At 54.1% G+C, this 27423-nt stretch overlaps 1 protein-coding gene across 8 annotated transcripts; it reads right to left on the minus strand.

The window, feature by feature from the left end:
• Window positions 1-539: 539 nt before the first annotated feature.
• MAP7D1 (MAP7 domain containing 1) lies at window positions 540-27423 on the minus strand. Of its 8 annotated transcripts, none has more exons than XM_015135400.3 (18): window positions 27133-27423; window positions 10052-10396; window positions 9786-9854; window positions 8772-8935; window positions 7919-8033; window positions 6391-6501; window positions 5079-5201; window positions 4819-4982; window positions 4559-4704; window positions 3206-3534; window positions 2791-2968; window positions 2564-2702; window positions 2362-2466; window positions 2074-2127; window positions 1832-1874; window positions 1637-1727; window positions 1326-1519; window positions 540-1145 (listed from the first exon to the last, which is right to left on the minus strand). In XM_015135400.3, the coding sequence occupies exons 1-18, from the start codon at window positions 27176-27178 to the stop codon at window positions 1135-1137; spliced, it is 2427 nt and encodes an 808-aa protein (XP_014990886.1). In that variant the 5' UTR covers window positions 27179-27423; the 3' UTR covers window positions 540-1134. The 8 variants fall into 8 exon arrangements, with proteins under 8 accessions (XP_014990886.1, XP_077819970.1, XP_077819993.1 ...); XM_077963844.1 differs by having other exon boundaries at window positions 1832-1877; XM_077963867.1 differs by lacking the exon at window positions 6391-6501.

Raw genomic sequence — 27423 nt, forward strand, 5'->3', positions numbered from 1 at the left:
AGCCCCCAGGAGGCTTCCCTTCATGTCTACTGGCTGAAACTGTCACATGTCCATGCCTACACCAGTCAATGATGAGGGATTTGGGACCATTGTTTTTGGTCTCAATCACAATCATGATTTACCCCGCGGCTAAGATCCACCTCTGCTGAAGCACAGGGCGCCGTCTAAGAGAAAGATGGCTACCTGAATAGAAATTCTGTTTGGAATGAGGAAGGGGCAATGGGAAAAGTTGTTGAGTGGGCAGCCCACAGTGTCCATGACACTCACCCACTAGACTATAAACTGCACAAGGAGTAGTGTATGTAACAGAGGTTACATCTTTTCTGACTATTGCATCCCCAGTGCATAGCCCACTGCCTGATACAGAGTAGATGCAACAGTATTTGTTGAATGAATAAATGAATGAATTCATGACTAAACTGGAAGACCATAGGGCAGGGGTTCAGGACTAGTATCACTAGCCCGAGGCTTCTTCAGTTCTTAGAACTCAGGAGGCCACCTGCTCCCACCACCACCACCAGCTCCAAGAACAGGCAGGATTGGCAGAATTATTCTCACTTTATTTCTGGAGACATTTAATCAGATGCAGTAACACTGATTCCAGGCAAGGGCAGGGGGCATGGGTACCCCTGAAGCAACCAGTATCCTGTGGCCCAAGGTGTCCCCCATCCCCAGACCTGGGATCCCCCTCAGTTATAGTTAAATAGAGAGAGGAAGATCTCCCCAGGGGGCTTTGCGGGGAGGGTCTGCCTCCTGCACCCACCCTCTCCACGCAGAGGAGTCTGAGCACAAGCTATTTACAGTATTCACATCCACTGTACCCCACCAAACCAAGGCAAATACTACAGGTGGCCCCTCCCCAAGGGAAGAGGCCAGAGAGGCTGTGAGTGTATGTGTGTGTATGGGGGAGAGGGGATGTCTGCGCGTGCGAGCACACAAATGCACTGAGGGGCAGATCTGGCTCCAGCCAAAAAGACATCAGTCTATAAGGTGCAGATTAAAAACAACAGAGAGGACCCACCCCCAGGGGCCCAGGCCACTTCCAACTTTGCTCTGTCTTTTTCTCCTCCAGACATCCTGGTAGGTGATGCAGAGGAGCCCTTACAGCTGTGCCCGGATCCAAGGCAAATCCTCTTAAAGGACTTCTGGGGAAAAAGGGGAAAGGAAACAGTCAGGGCAAACAGCACTCAAACCCAGATAGCTGGGGGTCTTCAAGGCGGAGCAGGAGAGGGGGCCTGGCAGAGCCAGAAGAGAAGGCAGGGCTAGGGTGTACAGGGAAGGCTGCTGGGAGGAACAGAGCTAGGTCCAGGAATCAGGAGACCTACCTGTGACCTGCGGAGACTGCACCACAGCTTTCTTGAGGAAGGCTTCTGCCTCTGCAAAGGGCAGGAGTGCCTCTGGTGTTCGGCTCAGACTCTTGTCCCCAGAGGGTCCCTTGGGGGAGAAGCCATTCTCCTGGTGTGCTGGGAGAGGCTGCAGGCCATTCACCAGGGACCCTGGCAACTCCTTGCTTGGGAGACTGTGGATGCAGAGGCCAAGGCTCAGCAGCTCACCTCCCGGGAAAGCCCAGGCTACCCCGCAGCTCCAGCTGCAGTCTGCCTCCCTGCTCAGGGACCCTGGGATTGGAAGCTGGTACCTCCACTGAGGCTCCTGTGGGGTGGGCTCCTCTTTCTGCACAGCCTCCTTCTGCAGCCCTGGGGGCCGAGCCTCCACAGCTTTCACAGGTTCTGTCACAGGGAAAGAGGCGCCATCAGCCAAGGGCTGGCGAGAGAGGTGAGGATGGAGGAGGAGGGTGGCAAAGGGAAGGGAGGTGAGGGGAACGGGGCTTTACCTGGGCTGGAACCGTTGGCGTTGGCCTCCTTGCTGTCCTGCTTCTGCTTTGAAGAGGAAGAGCAGTCAGGCTCAAGGGACAGCCGGTCCCATCCACTTAGGACTGAGTTCTGCCCTCCCCTTGCCCGGGCCGCAGCGGCCTCCCCGACAGCCCCGCTCTCCTTGATCATAGATGCCTTTCCGCAGCCTCCTTTTCCCACCCCGGCCCCCACGCCCAGCACTGCCCTTCGGGGAAATTCTGACCTTGGTTTCAGAAACTTCTGACTTCCGAGTCCTCTTCATGATCTCCTCCAGACGCTGTTTGGAGGCCGCATATCAGTTAGTCTCGAGCTCCGCCCCTAATCCTAAACCTCCCACCAGTCAGCCCCGGCCTTGTGGTCTTAGGGCCTCCCAGTTCATAGCAGCCCTCTCCAGGACAGGAGCTGGAATCTGCCCCAGCGCTTTTCCGTCCCACCCGCTCTAAGCCCAGGCCCCGCCCACCTGGCCGCCCTGCCCAGGCCCGCCCACCAATCCCAGCCCACGTCCGCACACCTTTCTGCGCTCTTGCCGCTCCTGCTCCTGCTGCTGGAAGTGCTTTTCCCGCTCCAGACGCTGCCGCTCCGCCTCTTCCCGCGACCGAGCTTCGGCCTCCTCTTTCTGCCAAAGACCCCCATGAGCGTGGGGCACCTGACTCCAGCCTTCCCGGCCCGCGGCGCCCGCGCCCAGCCGCCTCCCGCCCGCCCGCCGGGGGCACCTGCTTCTGCAGCCGCTCCTGCTCCTCCTGCTCGGCCTGCGCCTTCTCTCGTGCCTCCTGCTCCTCCCGCCTCCGGGCCTCCGCCTCCCGCTCCGCCCGGGCCTCGGCCTCCCGCGCCAGCTGCTCCTCTCGCATTCGCCTGGGGGACGGAGCAAACGGCTCAGGCTCGGACTCTGCTTCTTCTCCAGCGCCCACCAGGGCCCCCTCAGTCCCCGAGGCGCACTCACTTGTCTCTTTCTGCCTGCAGCCTCCGCTCCTGCTCCTCGCGCTCCCGCTGCTCCCGGGCCTGGCGCCGCTTCTCAGCCAGGAGCCGAGTGGCTTCTTCTCTGTCTGTGGTGCCGGCCATTGGTTTGCTAGGGGTCACCGGGGGAGCAGGGGCTGGGGGTGAGGTCAAGACAGCAGCGTCTGGAGGGGGATCCGGGACCAGGCGTCAGTCAGCACACCCACGCAGGCACCGCCAGCATCCCTTCCTGCCGTCAGCTCCCAGCGGCCTGTGTTGTGGGCCTGGGACTGCTGAGGGCAGGAGTCTCCTCCTTCCATGTCCCACTCCCAGTCCTCAGGCATCTCTGGCGGCCCACATCCCCACGCAGGAGAAGCTGGCTTCTCTCGCTAGGCTCACCCCTCCCCTCTCTTCATGCGTACCTGCAGGGGTCTCCGCGGGGGGCTGCTCCTTCTGGGGCGGGGATGGGGTGGGCGAGGGCGCCGGAGAAGGTGCCGGTGAGGCTGGGGCTGCTGGCTCCTTCTCGTCACTGGCCCTGAACTTGCTCTGGCTCTTGTCCTCAGGCCCTGCGGCGCTGGGGCTCTCCTTTGCCTCCTCCTTCCTCCGAACCCGCCCTTTGGGGGATGCAGTGGTGCCTCGCGGGGACGGTGGCTTTGGAGGCAGAGTGTGGCCTGGCCCTGGGCTGGGGCAGGGGGAGGCAGGCCTGTGCCAGGATGTGGAGGGAGAGGATGGCCGGGCCTTGGATTTGGGGCTAAGAGAAAAGGGAAAAGGGAAGAGTTAGGAGACACACACACCCACATGCTGAGAACTTGTCCCTTCCTCTGGGAGGTGCCCCCTCCTCCAGCCTACATCAGCACTGCTCCCCCTTGCTCTCACAGAAACACACCATTCCCTTTTAGATTATATACCCCAGTTTGTAATGACATATGTTTCTGTGGGATTGACTATTGTCTGTGCCCCACCAATAGCCTGTAAGTTTAATAAGAGAAAAAAACCACGCCTGGGTTAGCTCAGCAACGTGTCCTCAGCACCATGAGTGCTACCTGGAAGGTCCATTCATTCAGCAGGTTTTGTTGTTTTTAAGACAGAATCTGGCTGTCCCCCAGGCTGGAGTGCAGTGGCATGATCATACCTAGCTCACTGCAGCCTCGACCTCCTGGGCTCAAACAATCCTCCCCTTGGCCTCCCAAAGTGCTGGGATTACAGGCGTGAGGCACTACTCTTGCCTTCAGTAGGCATTCACGGAGTGGTTACCAGGTGCCAGGCACTGTTTTAGATGATGCGGTACTTCAGTAACCAAAATACTTAAGAAAAAGAAAAAGGAAAAAAAGAAAACAATTTAAAAAAAATGGAGGCTGGGCGAGGTGGCTCACACTCACACGTGTAATCCCAGCACTTTGGGAGGCCGAGACAGGTGGATCACCTGAGCTCAGGAGTTCGAGATAAGCCTGCACAATGTGGTGAAACCTCCCTCTACCAAAAAACACAAAAAATTAGCTGGGTGTGGTGGCGCGCCTGTAGTCCCAGCCACTTGGAAGGCTGAGGTGGGAGGATAGCTTGAGCCCGGGAGGTCGAGGCTGCAGTGAGCCGAGACTGGGCCGCTGCACTCCAGCCTGGGTGACAGAGGGAGACCCTGTCTCAAACAAACAAAAAAACAGAGAGAACTTTGCCCTCAAGGAAATTGCATTCTAGAGGTGGGATGCCCAATAAATATTTGTGAGTGATGAATAAATGACCCGGTGAGGGGCAGGGTCCCTCGCACCGCCCGCGCCCACCTGAGCTCTGAGGCGGCGCTGGCGGAGAGGCGGGTGCGCGGTGAGGCGGGCAGCGACTGGCGCTTCTTGAGGCTGCGCTCCCGGGCTAGTGCACTCTTCTCCTTCTCGTTTTCCCGCTCCTTGTCCTTCTTCTCCTTTTTCTGCACCTGGCAGGGAAGAAGGAACGGAAGAGGAGAGTAGAGGTCAGCAGCGCCCGCGTTCCCCAGTTCCAGGCTGCCTGTCCCACCTGCGCGGCCGCTCGAACCAGTCGAGCCACTCACCGGCGAGGCCTCCGGCCGGCGGCGCACCGGAGCGGGGCTGCCCCCGGCGCTGGGCTTGCGGCGCTCCCCGCGCTCACCGGCGGGGGCGCAGCGGTGCACGCTTCGGGGGGCGCTGCACGGCGTCAGAGGGCTGGCGGAGGCCGAGCGCGGGCACACCGGCACGGCTGCAGAGGGATGAGTGCGGTCGGGTTGCGGCCCGCGCGCCAGGATGGCCCCTGCCCGGCCCCACGTAGGGCCTCTCCCAGGGTCGCAGCCCCTACCCTGGTCCCGGCCGTTGCGGGGCAGTGTGACCGCGCTGCGACTCCGAGCAAGGAAGGAGAGGGTGGGCGTCATCAGACGATCCACGATGCTGCTCTCCCATGCGCTCAGCTGCAGGCTGCGATCTGGGGGTAGAAGGCCAGGTGAAGCCGGTCACTGTGGGGGCCGCAGGAGGCAGGGAGAGGCATGGGGGCAGACCAGGCACCATCCCCATGCCAAGGCCAAGGCTGCTCACCCGGGAGGCCTCTCCCCACAATCACACCGGGGCCACACTTGTCCTCCCTACGATCTGGACTTCCACTGCAGACCCAGGCAACCAGACACTTCCCAGGGCAACATCCTGCATCAGATGAGGGTCCCTGCCTACAACGGTCCCCAGGTGAAAGGGCCCTGAACCGTGCATATAGGAAGGAGCCATCCAGGATTGGAAGAAGACCCAATTGCCCTCTGCCATGTCCCAGTGTAAGGTCTTGCCCCTCCTGCTCTCAGAGGGCTGACCCAGCTGAAGCTGTCCCATGGATTTGGGACAGTGAGGGTCGTTGTGCTCCTGTGACCCAGCTTTTAGCAGTCCTGTGCCAAGGAGACGCTGCTAGGGTGCCTGCCTGCCCTAGGCCACCCTGCTCTGTCCCCTCAGCTGCTGGGCTATTTTTAAGCCTCAGTCAGGTGGGGTTGGTACAGCAGCTGATTTGGTTGCTAGGCAACAAAGCAACCAAACAAATGCAAGAGAAACTTATAAATAACTCCCACCATGGCTCCTTCACATATGAGCACCAGGGCATGGTGGGAATGCAGGGGCTATGCCACCTTGGTTGCCTCAACTCTGGAACCAGCCAAGCCCATGGCTGGGGCTCTGAAGGCAGAGAGGGCAGGATTGCATGGGCCCTTTAGGGTAGAGCCAGAATGAGGGACCCCTCCACCCCACAGCACCCAGGCCAGTCTGACACATGGGGACAATGCCACCTGGCTAAGGTTGGCCAGGCCAGCTGGCTGTGGTTGCAGAAAAGGCTGCCTGCCTGTCCCCACCCCCAGCCACCACCTCCAACTTGCTCTTGAGGCCCCTGCCAGACTTCCTGCCCTCTGAGGCATTGTGCTTTGTCTCCCTTCTCCTCTCCTACAGGGCAACCTCTGTCCTCAGGGTCCAGACCCATATGCCGGCTCCCCCGAGGGGCACAGAGCCCTGGGTAAGGTAGAGTGGGGATGGGGACCTGGAGTATGTGAGGGCTCCAGGGACCTGGTGTTCTTGCTGAGCTCTGGAGGAAACCTGGTGGGAGCTACAAGGGGCTCTGGAGGGGGAAGGGCTGGGCCTTCTCTTACTTCTACTGGGGGAGTTCCAGAGCGTGGCAGAGGACTTTGAGAGCCGCTTGTTGATTATAGAGTCCACGTGTTTGGGCAGGTTAACTGCCGACACGGAGCACCTGCTCCCACCTGGAGGGGAAAAGACACGGCATTAGGGCCGGGCCAGGCAGGAGCCAGTGGGGGGCACCGAGGCCTTCCATGCAGGATGCTCCAAGGGCAGGGTGGGAGAGGGAGGAGTGGGCAGGCTAGGATGAGGAGCAGGAGGCAGCCTTGGCCCTGGGAGAGGGAGGGTGGCAGGTAGGTGACCAGAGACAACCTGGCTTGGGGGAGCCGACGGAGAAGAAACAAAGGGGGGAGATGAGTAAAACTAGAGAAACTACAGCTTTCCTGGCCAGACCAAGGAAGCCATTCCTTATGGCTGGGTACTGCAACCTCCCCATAACCCCCCAGCACTGGCACTTGCTGACACTGCCCAGCCAACGCGTTACGGATACAACACCCATGTACTGGGATAAATGCAAAAACGCTCCTAAACAGGACCTACACAGTCACAGTCACTTGCACAAATCCACGTATTCATCCAGAATCACAAAAAGACATGCAGATACAGGCATATAGAGTGGCAGATACTTTGGCATGCACACATGTGTGCAGACATGCACAGGGACAGAGACACAAACACTAACAGATAGTGTGTCAGACCCAGATGCACACAAGCCACAAACACATCGAAGCAACCTCATCATGACATTTGTAGCAGCTCACATTTGTTGATGCTTACCATGTGCCAGGTACTGTGTGGGGCACCACACACATGTGACCTCATTTGATCCTTCAAACATCTATCTACCACCTCAGGGGCAAGTAGTAGCATTATCCCCAGTTTATAGATGAAGAAAGTGAGACTTCAAGAAGTTAAAGGTCGCGCTGCAAGTGCCAGAGCTGGAACCCAAGTCTGTCTTGACTTAGGAGCCCTCACTGAGGTACACAAGTCCACAAACACGCCAAGGCAAACATATATTAAGACACACAATGCACGGGTCCAGGAGCACATACACCGAAGATACACAGCTAGAAATACTGAAACTTGCCATTGCATAAAGACATCCAAGCACAGTGGTACATACATGCCAGCACAGAATCAGACCAAAATCCATGGTGGCCCTACGTGGAGAAAACTCAGAGACAAAAATCTACCTTCTGAGACAAGGAGTGACAGTTTCTTTAAGATCCAGTGTCTGTAGGGCATTAAAGTCTTTTATGTATCAACAACTAATAATAATTGACAGGCGCAAAGAAGGCTAATCCTAAAATGACAGAGGTTTGAAGAGCAAACCAAATGGAGAGAATCCTTCTCTGATTTGATAGTGGAAGTCCTTGGAAAGGGACAGTTTGGCTTACGGACCATTCTAGAAGACACAAGTCACATAAAGCAAGGCACACCTGCTGCAGGGAGCCACCAGCTCTTTGTAGGGAAGTTGTTCCCTTCCTTTACTTGCCATCCCAGCCTTGCCCACCCACTCCCCAGCCCCTCCAGCCTACTCACTGGTCTTATGTCCTGGAGAGCTGTGGTGCAGGGCTCCTGCCCAGGACCAGCGCTGCTGCCGGATTTCGGCCCATGTCTTCTTCACTGACCGTTGGATGGCTGCTTCATAGCGCTCCTGGGGGAAGGTGGGGAGAAGAGAGATGTGGACTGAAAACATTCATTGAATTTGGGATAGAGGCCCTTCTTCCTCCTGTGTCAATGCCTCCCCCACTCCCTTCCCTCCGAGTCTTTTCCTGACTCATTGCAGGTATCCAAGGTTACTAAATCCTTGCTATGATTAAGGACCAAGATCCCTTTCGACTTGTTCTTGGGGAGCTTCTCACTGTTCTTGAGTCATTTCCTGAGTGTATGAGTTGCTTCTCTGATGATTTGGTGGGACTCTCCCTACCTGGGGCTCCCAGGCAAGGCCGTATCTCAGGCACTGAGGGTCCTGACCTTGGGGCTATGTGTTCCCTCTAGCCTGAGGCCCCCCAGGTAGGGCCAGGTGGCCATTTCCTTCATTTCCTCACCAGCACTCAAGCTAGGGCTTTACCCACATGACAGAGCTAGGCACGCTCACACAGACGCATACCTGCAGACACACAAACAGACGCATGGGGCACACGGACGAACACAGGTACTGACAGTAAACAGTTACAGGGGCCTACAGTGGCACATTCAGAAGCAAATGTACCTGCAGTTGCATAGGTCCCCAGATATTCTAATACAGGGACACAACTGTAGATGTGAACACAAATAGGACCACGTAGACACAGATAATGCAGAGCCGTGAACATGGATATGCATACACACTGCACCAGTTTGCAGACAGTGAGCACACGTGTACACGGATTCATGGAGACCCATGCCGCACCTTGTTTTTCTCGAGCTTCTGCCGCTGCCGTTCCTCCAGGGCTGCACGACGTTGCTCGGCTTTAAGACGTTGCTCCTCCAGCCGGCGCCGGCGCTCCTGGAGCTGCTTCTCCCGCAGCGCCTTGGCCTTCTCCTCCTTCTCCAGCCACACTGCCTTCTTGGCCGCTGTGGACAAAGGAGCCCAGTGGCATGTGAAGGGTTCTGCAGCAGGCCTGGGCCAAGGACATTTCCTCCAAGTGGCCAGCCCTGCTACCCACATCCTGGGTGGGTTTTTCTCCTGCCTGCTTAGGTGGAGCTTTCAGTCTGAGACAACCCCCTCAAACTGAGAGGCTTACTGAAGACAGGACTCAGGAGAGGCCTATTTCTCCTCCATTGGCCTTATGGGCTCTCAGGATTGAAGGAGAAATGAATGCTTTAGTGCAAGATCCCCATCTGACTTGGGGGGCTACCAGACAGAGGTCCACATACTGTGATTAAGAGCATGCATGAGATCTGGGGTGACAGGAGGCTTCTGGGTCTGAATCTCAGCTACTGTACTAGCTGTGTGGCTTAAGCAAATGATTTCATCTCTCTGAGCCTCTGTTTCCTCCTCAAAATGGGTTGAGGATTAAATTAGATAATGCGTGTCCTGCTCTTAGCACAGTGCACATAATTAAGTGTTGCAGAAGTGTTGGTATTATTATTATTATTTTTTTCAGACGGAGTTTCGCTCTTGTTGCCCAGGCTGGAGTGCATTGGCGCAATCTCGGCTCACCACAACCTCCGCCTCCCAGGTTCAAGTGATTCTTCTATCTCAGCCTACTGAGTAGCTGGGATTACAGGGATGTGCCACCATGCCCGGCTAATTTTTTATATTTTTAGTAGAGACGGGGTTTCTTCATGCTTGGTTCGCCCGCCTCGGCCTCCCAAAGTGCTGGGATTACAGGCGTGAGCCACTGCACCCAGCCTGTTGGTGTTATTATTAGGATGCTGATCATGATGATGAAGATGATGATGAGACTTCCTGCGCACTCACCCAGGTACTTGGCCCGCTCTTCTCGCCGCTCCTTTGCCAGCTTGTGTCTCTCTCCTGCCTTCTTCACCTCTGAGCAGAGGGAACAAGAACAGACAGGTCAAAAGGCTGTCCCCAAAGAGGAGTCAGCCTCAGATCCCTCCCTCTGGGCCTCACCCCATCCTTTCCTCATCTCCTCTAGGGCAAACAGGACTCTTTCAGTTGGCATGATCCAGGGCCAGGACCCTGAGCCAAGGGGTTTAGGCCCAGGCCGGGATCATTACACACACCTTGCTTGGTGGGAGGGCTGTCAGAGGCTGGCACTGCTGTTGGAGATGGCTGGCTGCTCCTTCCAGGAGGTCTGGCATCCCGTGGGCCCGTGGCTGGTGGGGTGGGTCCTCTGCTCTTTGCTTCAGAGGAAGGGGACTCTTCCTGCACGGGGGCTGGCCTAGGCCCGACCTGCCCTGAGAGGCTCTCTGGTTCCAGTGGAAGCTGCTTAGAGCTAGTGGCATTCTTCATGGCAGGTGGGGTGTCCGGGGGAGTGTCAGGGACCACGGCTGACATCGGTGGTGGTGGGGGGGAAGGGTCACCTTCTGGAGAAGGTCTTGGCTCTGGGGGGGTCCTGGCGACCACAACTGAAAGACCAACACAAGAGAGGAGAGAGGTCAGATTGCACATCTGTGCCATCAGCTCAATATGTGGCCCTCTCCCTTGTTCAACTGACTTCTTCATTCACGTGTGTTTGAGTTATTTCTATGTGCCAGGCCCTGTTCCAGATACTCATGATATAATAGTGAGAAAATAGCCATGATCCCTGCCTCTGTGGCGCTTACCCTCTAGTAGGGCAGACAGACAAATAGCTAGGCAACTACAGTAGAGAATAAATACTATGTCTGGGGCAGCACAGCAGAGATGGTTAACCTACATGGGGAGGGCTTGCTGAAGAAGTAACAACCAAGCTGAGATCCGAAGGATAAGCTGGAGTCAGCAAAGCGAGGAGGAGAGATCTTGGCAGAGAAGAGTATATGCGAAGGGGCAGAATGGAGCAGGGTGTGTTGGAAAAGCTAAGAACAAGCTTGCAGCACTTATTGAGACACCAAACGCACCGATTTGTTTCCATGTCTGCCTCCCTCTCCTTTCTGCTTTATCTCTGGGTGACTGTGCCCAACCCAAGGTCTGTTCACAGAGGGTGCCAGTGCTGGGCACATGGGACTGACCAAGAGGAAGGACGTAAGTATGGGCTGTATTGGGATGCTTTGTTGTGAAGATTCCCACTGGCAACAAGCTACCCCAAATTTGTGCTTTTAACATATGACTATTGTAGGAACCCTGTAAAAGACATCGAAGTGAAGGAAGGGAGCCACACAATTTGACATATACACATGTGGGGCCATTGAGAGACAGGCCTGAGAGTCAGTCAGATGAGGATGGGAAGGGAGGGCTTGCTTCCCCAGCAGACAACCATGGACAAGCCAGCCAACCTCTCTCAGCCTCAGGTTTTTTTGTTTTGTTTTGTTTCCCCCCAAGTCCGCTTGCTGCTAGGGAATTTTTAAGGGTCTAGTTAGTTCCTTTAAGTCCCTTTTTCTTAATTTTTATTTATTTTTATTGCTGGAGTGCAGTGGTACGATCTCGGCTCACTGCAAGCTCCGCCTCCCAGGTTCACGCCATTCTCCTGCCTCAGCCTCCCGAGTAACTGGGACTACAGGCTCCCGCCACAATGCCCGGCTAATTTTTTGTATTTTTAGTAGAGATGGGGTTTCACCGTGTTAGCCAGGATGGTCTCGATCTCCTGACTTCGTGATCTGCCCGCCTCAGGCTCCCAAAGTGCTGGGATTACAGGCGTGAGTCACTGTGCCTGGCCAATTTTTACTTTTTAAGAGATAGGGTCTTGCGGCCGGGCTTGGTGGCTCAAGCCTGTAATCCCAGCACTTTGGGAGGCCGAGACGGGCGGATCACGAGGTCAGGAGATCGAGACCATCCTAGCTAACACGGTGAAACCCTGTCTCTACTAAAAATACAAAAGACTAGCCGGGCGAGGTGGCGGGCGCCTGTAGTCCCAGCTACTCGGGAGACTGAGGCAGGAGAATGGCGTAAACCTGGGAGGCGGAGCTTGCAGTGAGCTGAGATCCGGCCACTGTACTCCAACCTGGGCGGCAGAGCAAGACTCCGTCTCAAAAAAAAAAAAAAAAAAAAAAAAAGAAAGAGATAGGGTCTTGCTATGTTGCCCAGGCTGGATTCAAACTCCTGAGTTCAAGACATCCTTTTGCCTCAGTCTCCCAAGTAGCTGGGATTACAGGTACCTACCACTATGCCTGGCTCAGCCTCAGTTTTGATATCTGTAAAACAGGGATAATAAGCCAAGCTAGTAGGGAATGTCAGCAAAGTGCCTGGCACTATCCACATGCCAGCAAACAGCACTCCCTGTTGGTCTGATGAAGCCTCCTGGTCTCCCAAACAGAAGTTTCTGTATATTGAGTCCTGGTGCCATCTGCTGCTACCATCCAGGCACTGAGGAGATCAATGGGAACACAGCTACCAACTTGGGCTTAGGAAGCAGGGCCAGCATCTGTGGGAAGCTTCATCTAAGGAAACGTTTTTCATTCTTTTCTTTTTTTTTTTCGAGATGGAGTCTCACTCTGTCGCCCAGGCTAGAGTGCAGTGGCGCAATCTTGGCTCACTGCAAGCTCCACCTCCTGGGTTCATGCCATTCTCCTGCCTCAGCCTCCCGAGTAGGTGGGACTACAGGCGCCCGCCACCACGCCTGGCTAATTTTTTGTATTTTTAGTAGAGATAGCATTTCACTTGGTTGGCCAGGATGGTCTTGATCTCCTGGCCTCATGATCCACCCGACTCAGCCTCCCAAAGTTCTGGGATTACAGGCGTGAGCCACCGCGCCCGGCTTTTTTTTTTTTCAAGACAGAACCCCGCTCTGTTGCTCAGGCTGGAGTGCAGTGGCATGATCTTGGCTCACTGCAACCTCTGCCTTCCAAGTTCAAGTGATTATCCTGCCTCAGCCTCCCGAGTAGCTGGGATTACAAGTGCCTGCCACCAAGCCCAGCTAATTTTTGTATTTTTAGTGGAGATGGGGCTTCACCATGTTGGCCAGGCTGGTCTCGAACCCCCGACCTCAGGTGATCTGCCCGCCTCGACCTCCCAAAGTGCTGGGATTACAGGCGTGAGCCACCGTGGCCAGCCTCATAATTTTTATACACATTAGTTCTTTTTTTTTTGAGTCAAATTCTCACTCTGTTGCCCAGGTTGGAGTGCAATGGTGTGATCTCGGCCCACTGCAACTTCTGCCTCCCAGGCTCAAGTAATTCTTGTGCCTCAGCCTCCCGAGTAGCTGGGATTACAGGCATGAACCACCATACCTGGCCAATTTTTGTATTTTTAGTAGAGATGGGTTTGTGCCATGTTGGCCAGGCTGGTCTCGAACTCCTGGCCTCAAATGATCTGCCCACCTCAGCCTCCCAAAGTGCTGGGATTACAGGTGTGAGTCACTGCGCCTGGCCTTATATGTTATTAGTTGTTTTTTTTTTTTTTTTTGAGACGGAGTCTCGCTTTGTCACCCAGGCTGGAGTGCAGTGGCACCATCTCGGCTCACTGCAAGCTCCGCCTCCTGGGTTCACGCCATTCTCCTGCCTCAGCCTCCAAGTAGCTGGGACTACAGGCACGCACCACCATGCCCGGCTACTTTTTTGGATTTTTAGTAGAGACGGGGTTTCACCGTGTTAGCCAGGATGGTCTCGATCTCCTGACCTCGTGATCCACCCGCCTCGGCCTCCCAAAGTGCTGGGATTACAGGCGTGAGCCACCGCGCCTGGCTTATGTTATTAGTTTTAATCCTCACTGACAGTATGAGGGAATAGGTGTTATGCAATAAATTATCTGAGGCTCACACTGTTTTTCCCTCATTCCTTCCCACCCAGCTTTCTGGGCTCCAGGCAAGAGCCCCAGCTGTGGCCCTGTCTCCCCCATTACCCCTCCAACTCCACCAACTCTGAGGCACCATGACAAGATACCCATCTCTTCCCATACCAGCAGGAGACGGCTGCCTGGTCACTGCTAATCTATTTCCCAGCCAGCTGCAAACTCCTTTACCAATTCCAATAGTCAACAAAACCAGTTACTCACTCTAGTGAGTGCTTACTATTCACTAACAGTGATGCATCCTGTGTCCTCACAACTCTGAGAGGCAGAGACTTTTAATCCCCATTATACAAGTGAGGCAACCAAGGCCCAACCTGCTAATTGATCCGCACAGAGTCATACAACTAGTATGTGGCAGAGTTGGCATTTTTTTTTTTTTAGATGGAGTCTCACTCTGTTGCCAGGTTGAAGTGCAGTGGCGCGCTCTCAGCTCACTGCAACCTCCGCCTCCCAGGTTCAAGCGATTCTCTTGCCTCAGCCTCCAGAGTAGCTGGGACAACAGGCATGCACCACCACACCCAGCTAATTTTTGTATTTTTAGTAGAGATGGGGTTTCACCATGTTGGCCAGTCTGGTCTCCCTCTCTTGACCTCGTGATCCGCCCATCTCAGCCTCACAAAGTGCTGGGATTGCAGGCGTGAGCCACCGTGCCCGGCCCAGAATTGGGATTTGAACTCAGGACTGTTTGAAGCCAAAGCCTGGGTGAGTAAGTATGAAGCTTGAAGGTTGAGGGTGAGGCCTGTTTATTGCATTCTCCAATCACCTGTGCGTGCTGCAGGTGTTGCAAGGAAAACTGGTAGGCAGGTGTTTGTCTACACCTAGGCAAATCACACCCACCAGGCAAGACAGTCAGTGAGTCCCCAGCTAGGTCCCGACTTGCCATGTGAAGGGAGGCTGGGAGGAGGTAGAGGAGTGAGGTTTGGAAGAACCTGCACCCAGCCATCAGATGCAGTGGAGCAGAAAGGTCATAGGCTTCAGAGTCGGACAGGCCTGACTGAGGACCTCGTCTCCAGGTGAACCTTGGGCAAGCCCTGAGCCTGTGTAACCACAGTTCTCTCATGGAGTTGTTGGTACACATAGGGAGTTGGTACAGATGGGTATATCATTGGTGGCACCTGGCAGGGGCTTGGTAAGCAGCACCTGCCCTGAAGAATATATCCACGTCTCCCCATCTCTGCCAGGAGGAAATGCTTCGGCCAGGCCTTACCCCCACTGCTGTGCAACACTGCACTTCTCAAGGACCTCCATGCTGCTAAATCCAACAGGCAGTTTCCAGCCCTCATCTTCCTTGGCCACTATGCAGCTGCATCTGCCACCGTTGATTTCTGACTGCTCCTTGAAACACTGTCTTTGCCTGGCTTTGAAGACAGCACATTCTCTTCGTTTTCCTTCTACCTTGCTGACTGTCACTTCTTAGTCATCTGTGCTGATCCTGCCTGAACTTCCCAACCTCTCAGCACTGGAGTGCCCTAGGGCTGAGTGGAGGACCTCATTTCTTTTCTGTCGACACACACTCCCTTGGTGACCTCATCCAGACTAACAGATTTAAATACCATCACTGCTGACGACAACCAAATTTGTGTCTCTAGCCCAGGCCTCTCCCTTGAGGTCTAGTTTCACTCCTGCAACTCCCTGCTTGATACCCCTGGGTGTCTCACAGATGCCAATTTAACACATCCCAAACGGAGCTCCTGCTCTTCCCCCAAAAGCCTACTTCTCCCCATTTCCCCCATCTCAGTTAATGGCAACTACATCACACCCCGTGTGTCATCTCTCAGGAAATCCTTCTGCCTTTATCTTCAAAACAGATCTCAAATCTAATCACTTCTCACTGTCTCCACTTCTATCACTTGGGTCAGAGCTACTACCAGCTCTGATAAAAGATTCCCTGCTCCAGTCTTTGTTTCCCCTGGGTCTTTTCTCAACGCAGTAGCCAGAGTGATTCTGTTTAAAAATAAGTCAGATTAGCCGGGCGCGGTGGCTCATGCCTGTAATCCCCGCACTTTGGGAGGCTGAGGCAGGCGGATCATGAGGTCAGGAGATAGAGACCGTCCTGGCCAACACGGTGAAACCCCAACTCTACTAAATATACAAAAAATTAGCCAGGCGTGGTGGCGGGCGCCTGTAGTCCCAGCTACTTGGGAGGCTGAGGCAGGAGAACTGCTTGAACCCAGGAGGTGGAGCTTGCGGTGAGCGGAGATCGTGCCACTGCACTCCAGCCTGGGTGACACAGCAAGACTTTGTCTCAAAAAAAAAAAAAAAAAAAAGATCACATTACTCCTCTGACAAAATCCTGCAAAGACTCCTGGTCTGAGCGGAAGAAAAAGCCAAAGTCATCACATTAGCCTATCAAGGACTCCCCAGGATCCTGACCTCTTTTTTTTTTATTTTTGAGACGGAGTCTCGCTCTGTCGCCCAGGCTGTAGTGCAGTGGCCAGATCTCAGCTCACTGCAAGCTCCGCCTCCCGGGTTTACACCATTCTCCTGCCTCAGCCTCCCAAGTAGCTGGGACTACAGGCGCCTGCCACCTCGCCCGGCTAGTTTTTTATATTTTTTAGTAGAGACGGGGTTTCACTGTGTTAGCCAGGATGGTCTCGATCTCCTGACCTCGTGATCCGCCCGTCTCGGCCTCCCAAAGTGCTGGGATTACAGGCTTGAGCCATCGCGCCCAGCAGATCCTGACCTCTTTGACCTTCTCTCCTCTTCTCCCCCTGCTCAAGTTTTCAGTCACTGTCCCTTAAGGGTGTTGGGGAGGTTTCCGCCTCAGGGCTTTGCACTGAGGAAACAGTATTTCCTCAGTGGCTGTTTCTCTGCCTTGAATTATCTGCCCCCAGATTCTGCGTGCCTCATTCCCTCCCCTCCTTCAGGTCTTTACTTTGATGTCACTTTTGAATGGAGTATTCCCTTAGCCCCTATTTAAAACTACAAACTGGGCTGGGTGCGGTGGCTCATGTCTGTAATCCCAGCACCTCAGGAGGCCAAGACAGGTGGATCACCTGAGGTCAGGAGTTCGAAACCAGCCTGGTAAACATGGCAAAACCCTATCTCTACTAAAAAATACAAAAATTAGCTGGATGTGGTAGCATGTACCTGTAATCCTAGCTACTTGGGAGGCTGACGCTGGTGAATCACTTGAACCCAAGAGGCGGAGGTTGCAGTGAGCCGAGATCCTGCCACTATACTCCAGCCTGAGCGACAGAGTGAGACTCTGTCTCAAAAAAAAAAAAAAGCTACAAACTGCAGGCCTGGTGTGGTGGCTTATGCCTGTAATCCCAACACTTTGGGAGACCGAGACAGGAGGATCCCTTAAGGCCAGGAGTTTGACATCAGCCTGGACAACACAGTGAGATTCCATCTCTAAAAAAATGTTTTTAATTACCCAGGCGTCATGACGTGTTGAAATAGAGATTGAGGTTACAGTGAACTATGATCATGGTGCTGTACTCCAGCCTGGGTGACAAAGCAAAACCCTGTCTCTAAAAAAAAAGAAAAAAGAAAAATTTTAAATAAAATTAAATAAAGGTCAGGCAAGGTGGCTCACACCTGTAATCCCAGCAATTTGGGAGGCCAAGGTGAGAGGATCACTTAAGGCCAGGAGCTTGAGAACAGCCTAGGCAACACAGCGAGACCCTATCTCAACGAAAAAGTAAAAAACAGCTGGGCATGGTGGTGCACACCTGTAGTCTCAGCTACTCGGGAGGCTAAGGCAGGAGGATACCTTGAGCCCAGGAGTTTGAGGCTACAGTAAGCGATGATTGTACCACTGTACTCCAGCTTGGGCAACAGAGTAAGATGCTGTCTCAGAAAAAGAAAAAAAAATAAAACTACAAACTGCAGTTGAAGTCTCCCTCCCAGCTCCAACTGTAGATTTTTCTTTCCAAGGCTTCTTTTTCTCCATAGGCATTAACACCATTTTGTTTTGTTTTTTGTTTTTTGAGACGGAGTCTCGCTCTGTCACCCGGGCTGGAGTGCAGTGGCCGGATCTCAGCTCACTGCAAGCTCCGCCTCCCGGGTTTATGCCATTCTCCTGCCTCAGCCTCCCAAGTAGCTGGGACTACAGGCGCCCGCCACCTCGCCCGGCTAGTTTTTTTGTATTTTTTAGTAGAGACGGGGTTTCACCATGTTAGCCAGGATGGTCTCGATCTCCTGACCTTGTGATCCGCCTGTCTCGGCCTCCCAAAGTGCTGGGATTACAGGCTTGAGCCACCGCGCCCGGCAGGCATTAACACCATTTTAACAGTCTCCCACTGCTACAATATAATCTCTATGAGGGCACAAATTTTTGCCTATTTTGTTAGCTGGTCTATCTCTAGGGCCAACAGAGCCTGGCATATAGGTGCTCCGTAACCATCTGCTGAAGGAAGAAATGAATGAACTCCACCCAGGCTGATACCGTCACCACCATCATCGCTCTCACCTGGATGACTACAAAGTCCTCTCACTGCTCGCCTGTACCCATTCCCACTGTCTGCTCCACTGAGCAGCCACAGCAAATACAAATCTGATCATGGTACTCTTTGCCACTTGAAACTTGCCAGTGGCTTCCTCTTCTTGAACTCACCCTACTAGTCCAGTATAGTCTGAAGTCCCTGACTCCCTCTCCTTGCTTCTTGGATCTCCTACCCTGCTCCCCGCTTGCTCTCTGAACTCCATCCACACTGACCTTCCTTTAATGCTGATGACCATCCACACTCCCTCCTGCCACAGGGCCTTTGCACATACTCTCCCTATTTTCTTAGCTAACTCCTATTTGCCCTTCATATGTTAGTTCAGTCATCACTTACTCATGGAAGCTTTCCTTGGCTTCTCTGATTAGGATAAATTCCCTTGTTTTATATAGCCATGGCCTCATGTACCTCTGCAACACTGTCACTGTTATGATTTTAAACTTCCTTGCATGGTTTTTTCCTTATTGTCAGCCTCCTCCTAGAAGGTGAGGGAGACCCACAAGAGCTGGCCATCTCTACTTTGCTCACTGCCTCATCGCCAGCAGCTACCACAGTGCCAAGTACATGGAGACAGTCATAAAATAGTTGAATAAACAGTACAGCACAAATAAAGTGCTATACTATGAGGCTGCCCTAGCCTAAAGCAAGTGCATATAGAAGATTTTTACTTTAATAAAGAGTAGATCCAGGCTGGGTGCAGTGGCTCATGCCTGTAATCCCAGCACTTTGGGAGGCCAAGGCGAGCAGATTGTTTGAGCCCAGGAGTTCAGAGGCAGTCTGGGCAAATGGCAAAACCCCATGTCTGCTAAAAATACAAAAATTAGCTGGGCGTGGTTGTGCACACGTGTGGTCCCAGCTACTTGGGAGGCTGAGAGAAGGATCCCTTGAACCCAGAGGTGGAGGCCGCAGTGATCTGAGATTGCACCACTGCACTCCAGCCTGGGTGACAGAATCAGACCCTGTCTCAAAAAAAAAAAAAAAAAAAAGTATAGATCTATGTGGCAACTTATTGCAAAAAGATAAACATTTGAAGAGAAGCAAAACAACTCCATCTCAATAGTGTTTGGACAGCTTCCTGGACTAAGCCACACAGGTAGAAGTTAATAAAAATAATAATGAGTGTTTACTCCAGCAGCTCAACAAGAAAAACCTCTCAAGAGGCAAACAAGAAGTTTGGAACTCCTCTTGTGACCTGGCACACTGTTGACCCTGAATACAAATATTTTCTTCACAATTATGCCAACCCTGATGAAATGTCATTGGGACAGTGTTATGTGGAGCAAATCACATTAAGCCAATTAACTCCTTGGTTAGTTATCTATACAGTACGGTTAATCTATATATGATCATTCTCGTTTTTAACCATCAAATATGATCCTTCGGCTACTTAATTTTATCTTATTTTTGGTCTATGCCAGATTGTGAGGTTTTGCCACTGTCGGTTTTATTTTGCTACACTAATATCTACCAGAAGTATTTGTTAAGAACGAGATAAGAGACAAATAATTTGTATTTATTTCTTGGAACAAAGAGCATTAGTGGGGCAAAGGTGCAGTGGTGGGTTGCACTGTAGGGTCAAAAAGTCCTGTCTTCCTAAGAGCCCCAAGAAGGGCTGTGCCTGGGGTCTGCAGAAAGATCAGGGCCAGGCCGGGCGCGGTGGCTCAAGCCTGTAATCCCAGCACTTTGGGAGGCCGAGACGGGCGGATCACGAGGTCAGGAGATCGAGACCATCCTGGCTGACACGGTGAAACCCTGTCTCTACTAAAAAATACAAAAAACTAGCCGGGCGAGGTGGCGGGCGCCTGTAGTCCCAGCTACTCGGGAGGCTGAGGCAGGAGAATGGCGTGAACCCGGGAGGCGGAGCTTGCAGTGAGCTGAGATCCGGCCACTGCACTCCAGCCTGGGTGGCAGAGCGAGACTCCGTCTCAAAAAAAAAAAAAAAAAAAAAAAAAAGAAAGAAAGATCAGGGCCAAGTCCCTCAGAGAGACTCTCACATGTCTCAGAATACTAACACCCCATCTCCATCCTCTGGGAGCTGGCAGTCCTTTCCTTTTGTCTCTCCCTCCTCCCACCCCAACAACTCTTGCTGGGCCAAATATTCCTCTCACAACACTGATAACTCAGTCTAGCTATTCTGTTTGCCTGCCACCCCCTGCCCCATCAGTGTGAGAGCTTATCAAGAGAAGAAACTCAGTCTTAGTCCTTTTTGCAGCCCCAGAGTCTTATACAGGACCTGTCTGGCACAGAGTGGGAGTTCTGTGTCTGTTTAATGAATGTCCGATGGGTGGGTGGGTGGCTGGACATGTAGATGTGTGGGTGGGGGTACTGTAGAAAGCTACCTAGCTAGTGTGTATTTAGACCCTCAAGCTGCTCCAAAGTTTAGTCTCTCTAAACACTAAATGTCATGTTCATCTCAGAGCCTGCATGTCCCCAGCCAGTTTCCAGGCCCAAACTAATTTACTGAAGCTCTAACATGAACCAAGCACTTTCCCTTATCTCATGTGATTCTGATGGCAATCCTAAAAGGATAGTTCTATGATGGCCCCCATTTCACAGGTGAGATAACTCACTTAGACAGATTAAGTGGATTGTGCATGTCAGTGTCAGAGGTAGGATTTGAATCCAGAGTTGTCTGATGACAAAACCCTCAAAACCCTTATGTCATGCTATTTCTGGTGGGCGGGTCACCCCGCCCTGAAGCTCCTGCGTGTTCTCTGAAGAAGGAAGTGATTCCGTGGTTCCCCCAGGGAGACTTCCCCTACAAAAGTCAAGGGTGCAGGTGGGGCAAGCAGGCACTGAGCTCAGAGCACAGGAATGTAGGGAAGGCAGGCTCCTGCCCAGGCTGGCTCCCAGGAGGCTGGAAGTGAGGTGGGGGAGAGCAGCCCACCTCCAAGGGCAGCGCAAGGGAGTGCCTGGGTGAGGGCTGGTTGTGGGGTGGGGGGTGCACAGACAGCACCTCAGGCAGGAAGCATGGGAGAGGCATGAGGCCGAGAGAAGACAGAACAGAGATCAGCACCTCTAGCAAGAGCCCTCCTGGCCCTCACACAGATTCCTAGGTGACAACACTAGAGCAGGTGAAGACAGAGAGGCAGGCAGAGGGCAGAGACACACGGGGAGACAGACATGCGCACACAACAGAGACAGACACCAGACAATGTAAACAGGGCCTGCACAATGGCAAGAGACAAGACACATTCTTCTCTCTCTCTCTCTCTCACACACACACACACTCTCACACACACACACTCACACACACATACATACACACACACATGCAGAGGAAACAGACTTAGTGGGATTCAAAACTCTACACAGGTCAGGCCGGGTGCAGTGGCTCACGCCTGTAATCCCAGCACTTTGGGAGGCTGAGGTGGACGGATCACGAGGTCAGGAGATCAAGACCATCCTGGCTAACACGGTGAAACCCTGTCTCTACTAAAAAATACAAAAAATTAGCCGGGCGTGGTGGTGGGCGCCTGTAGTCCCAGCTACTCGGGAGGCTGAGGCAGGAGAATGGCGTGAACCCGGGAGGCGGAGCTTGCAGTAAGCGGAGATCGCGCCACTGCACCCCAGCCTGGGCGACAGAGCGAGACTCCATCTCAAAAACAAGAAAAACAAAAAAACCAAAAAACCAAACAACAACAACAAACAAAAAACTCTACACATATCTGAGACACACAGACATACCCACACAAGTACAGGGCCAGGTACCTCCTCTAAGGCACAGACAAAGCCTCAGAGACACATACAGCACACAGAAACACAAAGTCCCCGGAATATGTATACCACATCTCCAGGTCACTTCTGCTCCTTCTGAGCAAATTATTTCCCTGGGCCCAGAGAAAGTCCAATTAACAAGAGTAACAGCTAATGCTTTTGTCAGGCACAGCTAAATACGTTAAACTCATTAGTTCATTTAATCTTTGCCACAATCCTATGAGGTAGATATTACCCCATTTTACAAACGAGGAAACAGACTCAGAGATTAAGACACTTGCTTAAGCTCCACAGCTAGTGAGTAGCAAGGCTGGGGTTTGCACCCGATCAGCGTGACTGTCTTTACTCTGCCTGCATCCCAGTGGGGACAGCCTCCTGGGTTTCCTCTCCTGGAGAGATCTGGGCGGGGAGAATAGGAGGTCGGTAGAAAGGACAACTCTGGGGAATGCCGAATTGTGGGACCGGGAAAGGAGGTACCCTTAGGGGCAGCATTATCCCTGGCCTGGACAGAGCTAAGCCGGTTCCGAGAGGGAGTGCCCTGGCGGGGGGCAGCCTGCTCCAGCAGTTGGGCAGTGGGGCACTGGGACCAGGCCACCGGCTTCTGGGGGTGATAAAGCCGGGAACCCAACTGAGACTACAGATCTGAAGGAGCTCTCTGGCCCGGCTGGCGGCCATTGTTCCCAGCCTCCAATCAGGAGCACCCACTTCCTGTTATTTTAGGCGGCAGGAAATGACCCCATCCCGCAGCCTGGGCCCCACCACATCCCTCCCTCAGCCCCAGCAGGGCTGCCGAGGCGCTGAAGACAGAGGCCCAACCTCAGGCCAAGGCCTGGAGATGCCCCTCAGCTGGACTATTACCACTACCTGGGTCCAGGGCCTTCCTCCTGGTTCAACTGCTTAGGCTTCAACCTAGCAGGCTTCCCAGAGGACCCAGGACTCTGCTGGGGCTACCTCTGCCTGCCAGAGAAAAGATTATGGGGTCCCCAAGATCAAGATGCCCACACAGGCCAGTCATGGGAGGGAAGCAGGCCAGACCTTGTCACTGGCTGGCTTAGCCATAATTCAGCTTAGAGGTTTGGGGCACAGACTTCAGAGTCAGACGGATTTGAGTTCAAATCCTGCCTCTGCCAGTTGCTAGCTGTATGAATTTAGGCAAGTGACTTCAGGCAAGTGACTTCATCTTCCTGAGTCTCATCTGTAAAATGGGGATAATGCTAGTCCCTACTCATGGGACTGTGGTGAGGAACAAATGAGACAATGCCCGTGACATGCTGAGCATTGTGCCTGGCACAGAGAAGGCCCTTAATGAGTAGGAGATAATAAGTCAGAGATAATTAATGGGAAATAACTTGGTTCACCAGGGAGTCTCTAGCTGGCTCACATCATCTCTTACAACTGCTGAGGAGCGCTAGTAAGGGCAGCAATACCATGTTCCCTACGCCCTACCAGGCTCTCTGCTCCCCTCAGGGCAGAGCTGCAGCTGAGAAGTGGTGGAGGAAACACTGAAGGCTGTGCCCCTGGGTGCCAGGCAGAGCTACCACCAGCCAACAAAGCTGCATTATCTGGGCCTGGCTAGTTGGCTCCCTTACTAGCCCCAAGGCCCAGCAGGGACCTAAGGACGTGGGTCCTAGCTGCCTGTGGCCTAACTTCCAGCCTGGGTCAGACGTGAGACCTGACCTGATGGCCCTCAAGTATGGCCATTCTAGTCTGGACTCGGCTTTCAGTCCCTTCCCTCAGCCCTTGCCCACTAGCCTGTTGGGAAAGGGGACCTGCGTTGGCCTAGTGTCCCTTCTACCTCATTTGCATATGCATGACTGCACATTAGGGGCCCATTAGAGGCCTCATTATTGGGCCCACCAGCCCAAGAAGGGACTAGGAAGCCGTCATTGGGAGGTGCCAGCCAGCTGGCTGCTGGATGTATGGCCAAAGCCCCCTGTGCCAGTCTTACCAATGTCTATTTGTCCTTTCAGATCCATCTCAAATGCTGCCTCCTCCGTGAAGCCTTCCATAAGCACAGCCCACTGCACACTATCACCGTTATACCTGGTTCCCTGCAGTGAACACATCTGCCTCCCTGGCCAGGTTAAGACCTCCCCAAGGGTCAAAACTCCATCTGATTCACTTCTCTGCCATCCACATAGACTGCACTGAGCTGGCATACGGTGGGGCATCAGCATGGGTGTGCTAGATAGCCGGCTGCACCTGTTTCTTGGGTCTTCTCTCCTATTCCCAGTGTCCCACTTCAGGTATGGGGCCCCTCTGATCCCTGGATACACCCTAGCTCATGTCTGCCTAGAACTCCCCTCTCCCCTGCCTTCTTGTCCTATACTTACCTCCTATAATTCTAATCAATCACATCTCAGGCTTCTGACGGAATTAAAAATAACAACAAAAAACAAATAGCTAGGCCAGGCATGGTGGCTCATGCCTGTAATCCCCACACTTTGGGAGGTCAAGGAGGGAAGATCACGAGGTCAGGAGTTAGAGACCAGCCTGGCCAACATGGCGAAACCCCATCTCTAGTAAAAATACAAAAATTAGCCGGGCGCGGAGGCAGGCGCCTGTAATCCCAGCTACTCGGGAGGCTGAGGCAGGAGAATCGCTTGAACCCGGGAGGCGGAGGTTGCAAAGAGCCGAGATCGTGCCACTGCACTCCAGCCTGGGTGACAAGAGCAAGACTCTGTCTCAAAATAAATAAATCAATAAATAACAAATAGCTAGCACTTACTGAGCACTAACTATGTGCCAGGACCTAGCCTAAGTTTTTCTGTGTTCATCTAATTTAATGATGCCAATGTCTCTATGAGATAATTTCTAGCATTATTCTCATTTTACAGATGGGCAAACTTAAGACTTAGGTTAAGCAACTTACTGAGATCACACAGAGGTAAGTTACAAAGTGGAGACTTAAACTGTTTGATTACAGAATCTACGCTCTTAAACAAATTGACTCCCAATTCCTGCTCCCACCCTCCTCTATATTTCATACCTCCCTGCTGGCACCGGTTGCCGGAGCATAACCACAATAATGGTAATAACACTTTATTGCAGGTGTCTGGTGTCTGCGTGCCAGATTCCTTGAGTTACATCATCTCTAACCCTCACATTAACCCCACAAGATTGACAATACTGCCCCTATTTTCCAGGGGCAGAAACCGTGGCTCCAGGAGGTAAGTCACTTGCTCCAATCCAGTAGCCGGTACATGGCTAACTGGGATTTCCATCCAGGTTTTCTGACCTGAAAGTGGGCCCCACACTTGTCCTCTACCCCATGCCACCCTCTGTTACTGCTCAGTGTCCAAGTGTAAAAAGGAACTCAAAGGGAGCAGGGATCGTGTCACATGCTCTCGGAGTGTCAGGCCCATGCCTCAGACTATCACAGGGCACATGCTGTGAGCACATTTACTCCCACAAAGCCCCATAGAGGACTCCTGTCACCTTTGACTATTCTGTGTGGGGAACCGCCACTATCCTGATCCAGGTTCTCATGTGACTCCATCTAGATCCCTGTGTATAGAAGAGTCCTCCCAATGCAGGAAGCCTATATGCAGTCCCCCCACCGGCCCCTGACCCAGCCCTCCCCCTCAACCCAGCCTCCCCACTGCCCCCGGAGAGCCAAGCATCTCACCCATGCTCTCATATTCAGTCTAGGCATCCTACCCAAGTATCCTAATTATAAAGTAGCCACAGCTCAAGCTCTCTGTATCCCAGTCACCACCCCCATTCAGGCCCCCAACTATACACCAACTATATACCAGAGGCCCTCAGGTGCAGAGGGCCAGTAAGCTGAGGTTGGATTCAGGCTGGGCCTCCCTGGGTGTCCCCTCTCAGGCTCAGTCAAACCGGGACAGACCCAGCCACCCTTGTTTCCAGCCCAGCCTACAAGCCTCCTGAAACCCACCAGTCTGATGGTAGCCTCCCCTCCGCATTCTCCCAGATTCCATACCCAGACAGTCCCCTAGAAGCATCCTTGCTGGCATGGGGAGGAGCCCATCCACAGCCCATCAGCCCTACCTTATCCTGGGCTTTCTCCGCACCCACACACTGTTTCATCCTGGGCCCACACCCCAAGGGACAGGGAGGTGACAGGATTAGGCTCAGGACTCCATGGGGGTGTGGGGATGGAGCCACCTCCCCCCTGAGTCAATGGGAACAGAACTTGGGTCCTCAGTAATCATGTTCTTCCCTCCCCTTCCAGGAAGAAAGAGAAATCGCCTCCTTCCAAAACCAAGCCCAACCAGAAACCTGTCCCCACCCCCTCATCAGCTGCTCCCAGATCCGAATGGGATTTGCAGAAGTCCTGAGCACTGGTGGTTGGTGGGGTGAGCGGTGCGGGGGGAGCTTTGGTGGTCTGAGGTGTGGGCAGAAAGAGAAAAAGAGTAAGCGGGGAGGTCTCAAAGCCTCAGGTTGGGGAATGATGTGGCAGGTCCAGGGAGTGCCGGCTTGGAGCCTTTACCTCATTCTCTAGTGAGAGATTCCGGCCCAGAGAGGCTGGGAAGGAGGGCAGGCAGGAGAAGCAGATTTACTTCTGTCCCCCTCCTCCCCGAATCGGGCTGGGTGGGCTCCAGAGTGGGCCTGGCTGCAGGGGAGGCGGCCCACTCCCCAGCTCCCGCCCTCGCCCCAAACAATGCCGCCTCCCCCTCCCCCTCGCCTTTATCCGGCGGGTTACTTGGCAGCCGCGGCTAGAGACCTCCCTCTCCCCTCCCCTCCCTGCTTTCCCCTCCCCGCCGGCCCGCAGCAGCAACAGGCCCTTTGCGCGGCAGCTGGACGGATGGGGTGGGGGCGAGGTCTGGGCCAGGGTGTGAGGGTACGGGCACTAAGGCCGAGGCGTCGGTATGCAGGGCCCAGGCCTGAGAATCTGGACCCCCGACACACTCAGGCTGGGGTCACATGTGCCACGGGGGATGGGGAAGGGGACGGAAGCCCTAGCTCGGTAGAAGAGGATCTTCAGGGCCCGGGGTGGATCGGGAAGGGATGTGGGGGCGGGGAAGCTGAGATGGCACTAAGCTGGGGCAGAAGGGTCACCCCAGCAACTCCCGCGCGGGGTCCCCGCGGTTCCCGACGCCCGATGCGTCCGGCACCCGGGGTGGGGGCGGGGGCAGCTGTCAGAGGATGCATCGGGAGCCGCCGCCGCCGCAGCCTTTATTTTTAAACTACCAAGTGGTCAGAGGGCGCGGCGGCAGAGGGGTCCCCGCCCAGCCGGCCGGCCTCATCCTCGGCCGCCCCGCAGCCCCTCCATCTACCCCCATCTCGCCTCCGCGTGGCTCCCGGCATACCTGGGGGTGCGCCCGCCCCCAGCTCCGCACGCGGGCCGCTCTCCATGGCTGCGGCGTCACTGGGGGTCTCGGGGTCTCAGCGGCGGCGGCGGCGGCGGCCAGCGGCCAGGACAGGGGTCCCGCGGCGCATCACGCCCGGCCCGGCAAGCAACAACTCGGAGGCGGGGGCGCTCCGGGGAAGGTCGAGGCAGGTGGCCCGCGAGGCTCGGAGGTGCCGGTTGCCCAGGGTCTCTCGGCTGCGGCCGCGATCCCGTTCCCTGCCCGGCGCCGGCCCAGTCCCGGCCTCGGTCC

This window comes from Macaca mulatta, chromosome 1, assembly GCF_049350105.2.
Source record: "Macaca mulatta isolate MMU2019108-1 chromosome 1, T2T-MMU8v2.0, whole genome shotgun sequence".
NCBI classification, from domain to species: Eukaryota; Metazoa; Chordata; class Mammalia; order Primates; family Cercopithecidae; genus Macaca; species Macaca mulatta.

Excerpts from the sequence above, each read along its gene's own strand:
- MAP7D1 (XM_015135373.3), bottom strand. The coding sequence starts at position 27,178 with ATGGAGAGCGGCCCGCGTGCGGAGCTGGGGGCGGGCGCACCCCCAG. Across the intron at positions 4,705-4,818 it reads GCCGGCCGGAGGCCTCGCCG|GTGCAGAAAAAGGAGAAGAA; the intron begins GTGAGTGGCTCG and ends CTTCCCTGCCAG. Across the intron at positions 1,728-1,831 it reads CGCCAACGGTTCCAGCCCAG|AACCTGTGAAAGCTGTGGAG; the intron begins GTAAAGCCCCGT and ends TCCCTGTGACAG.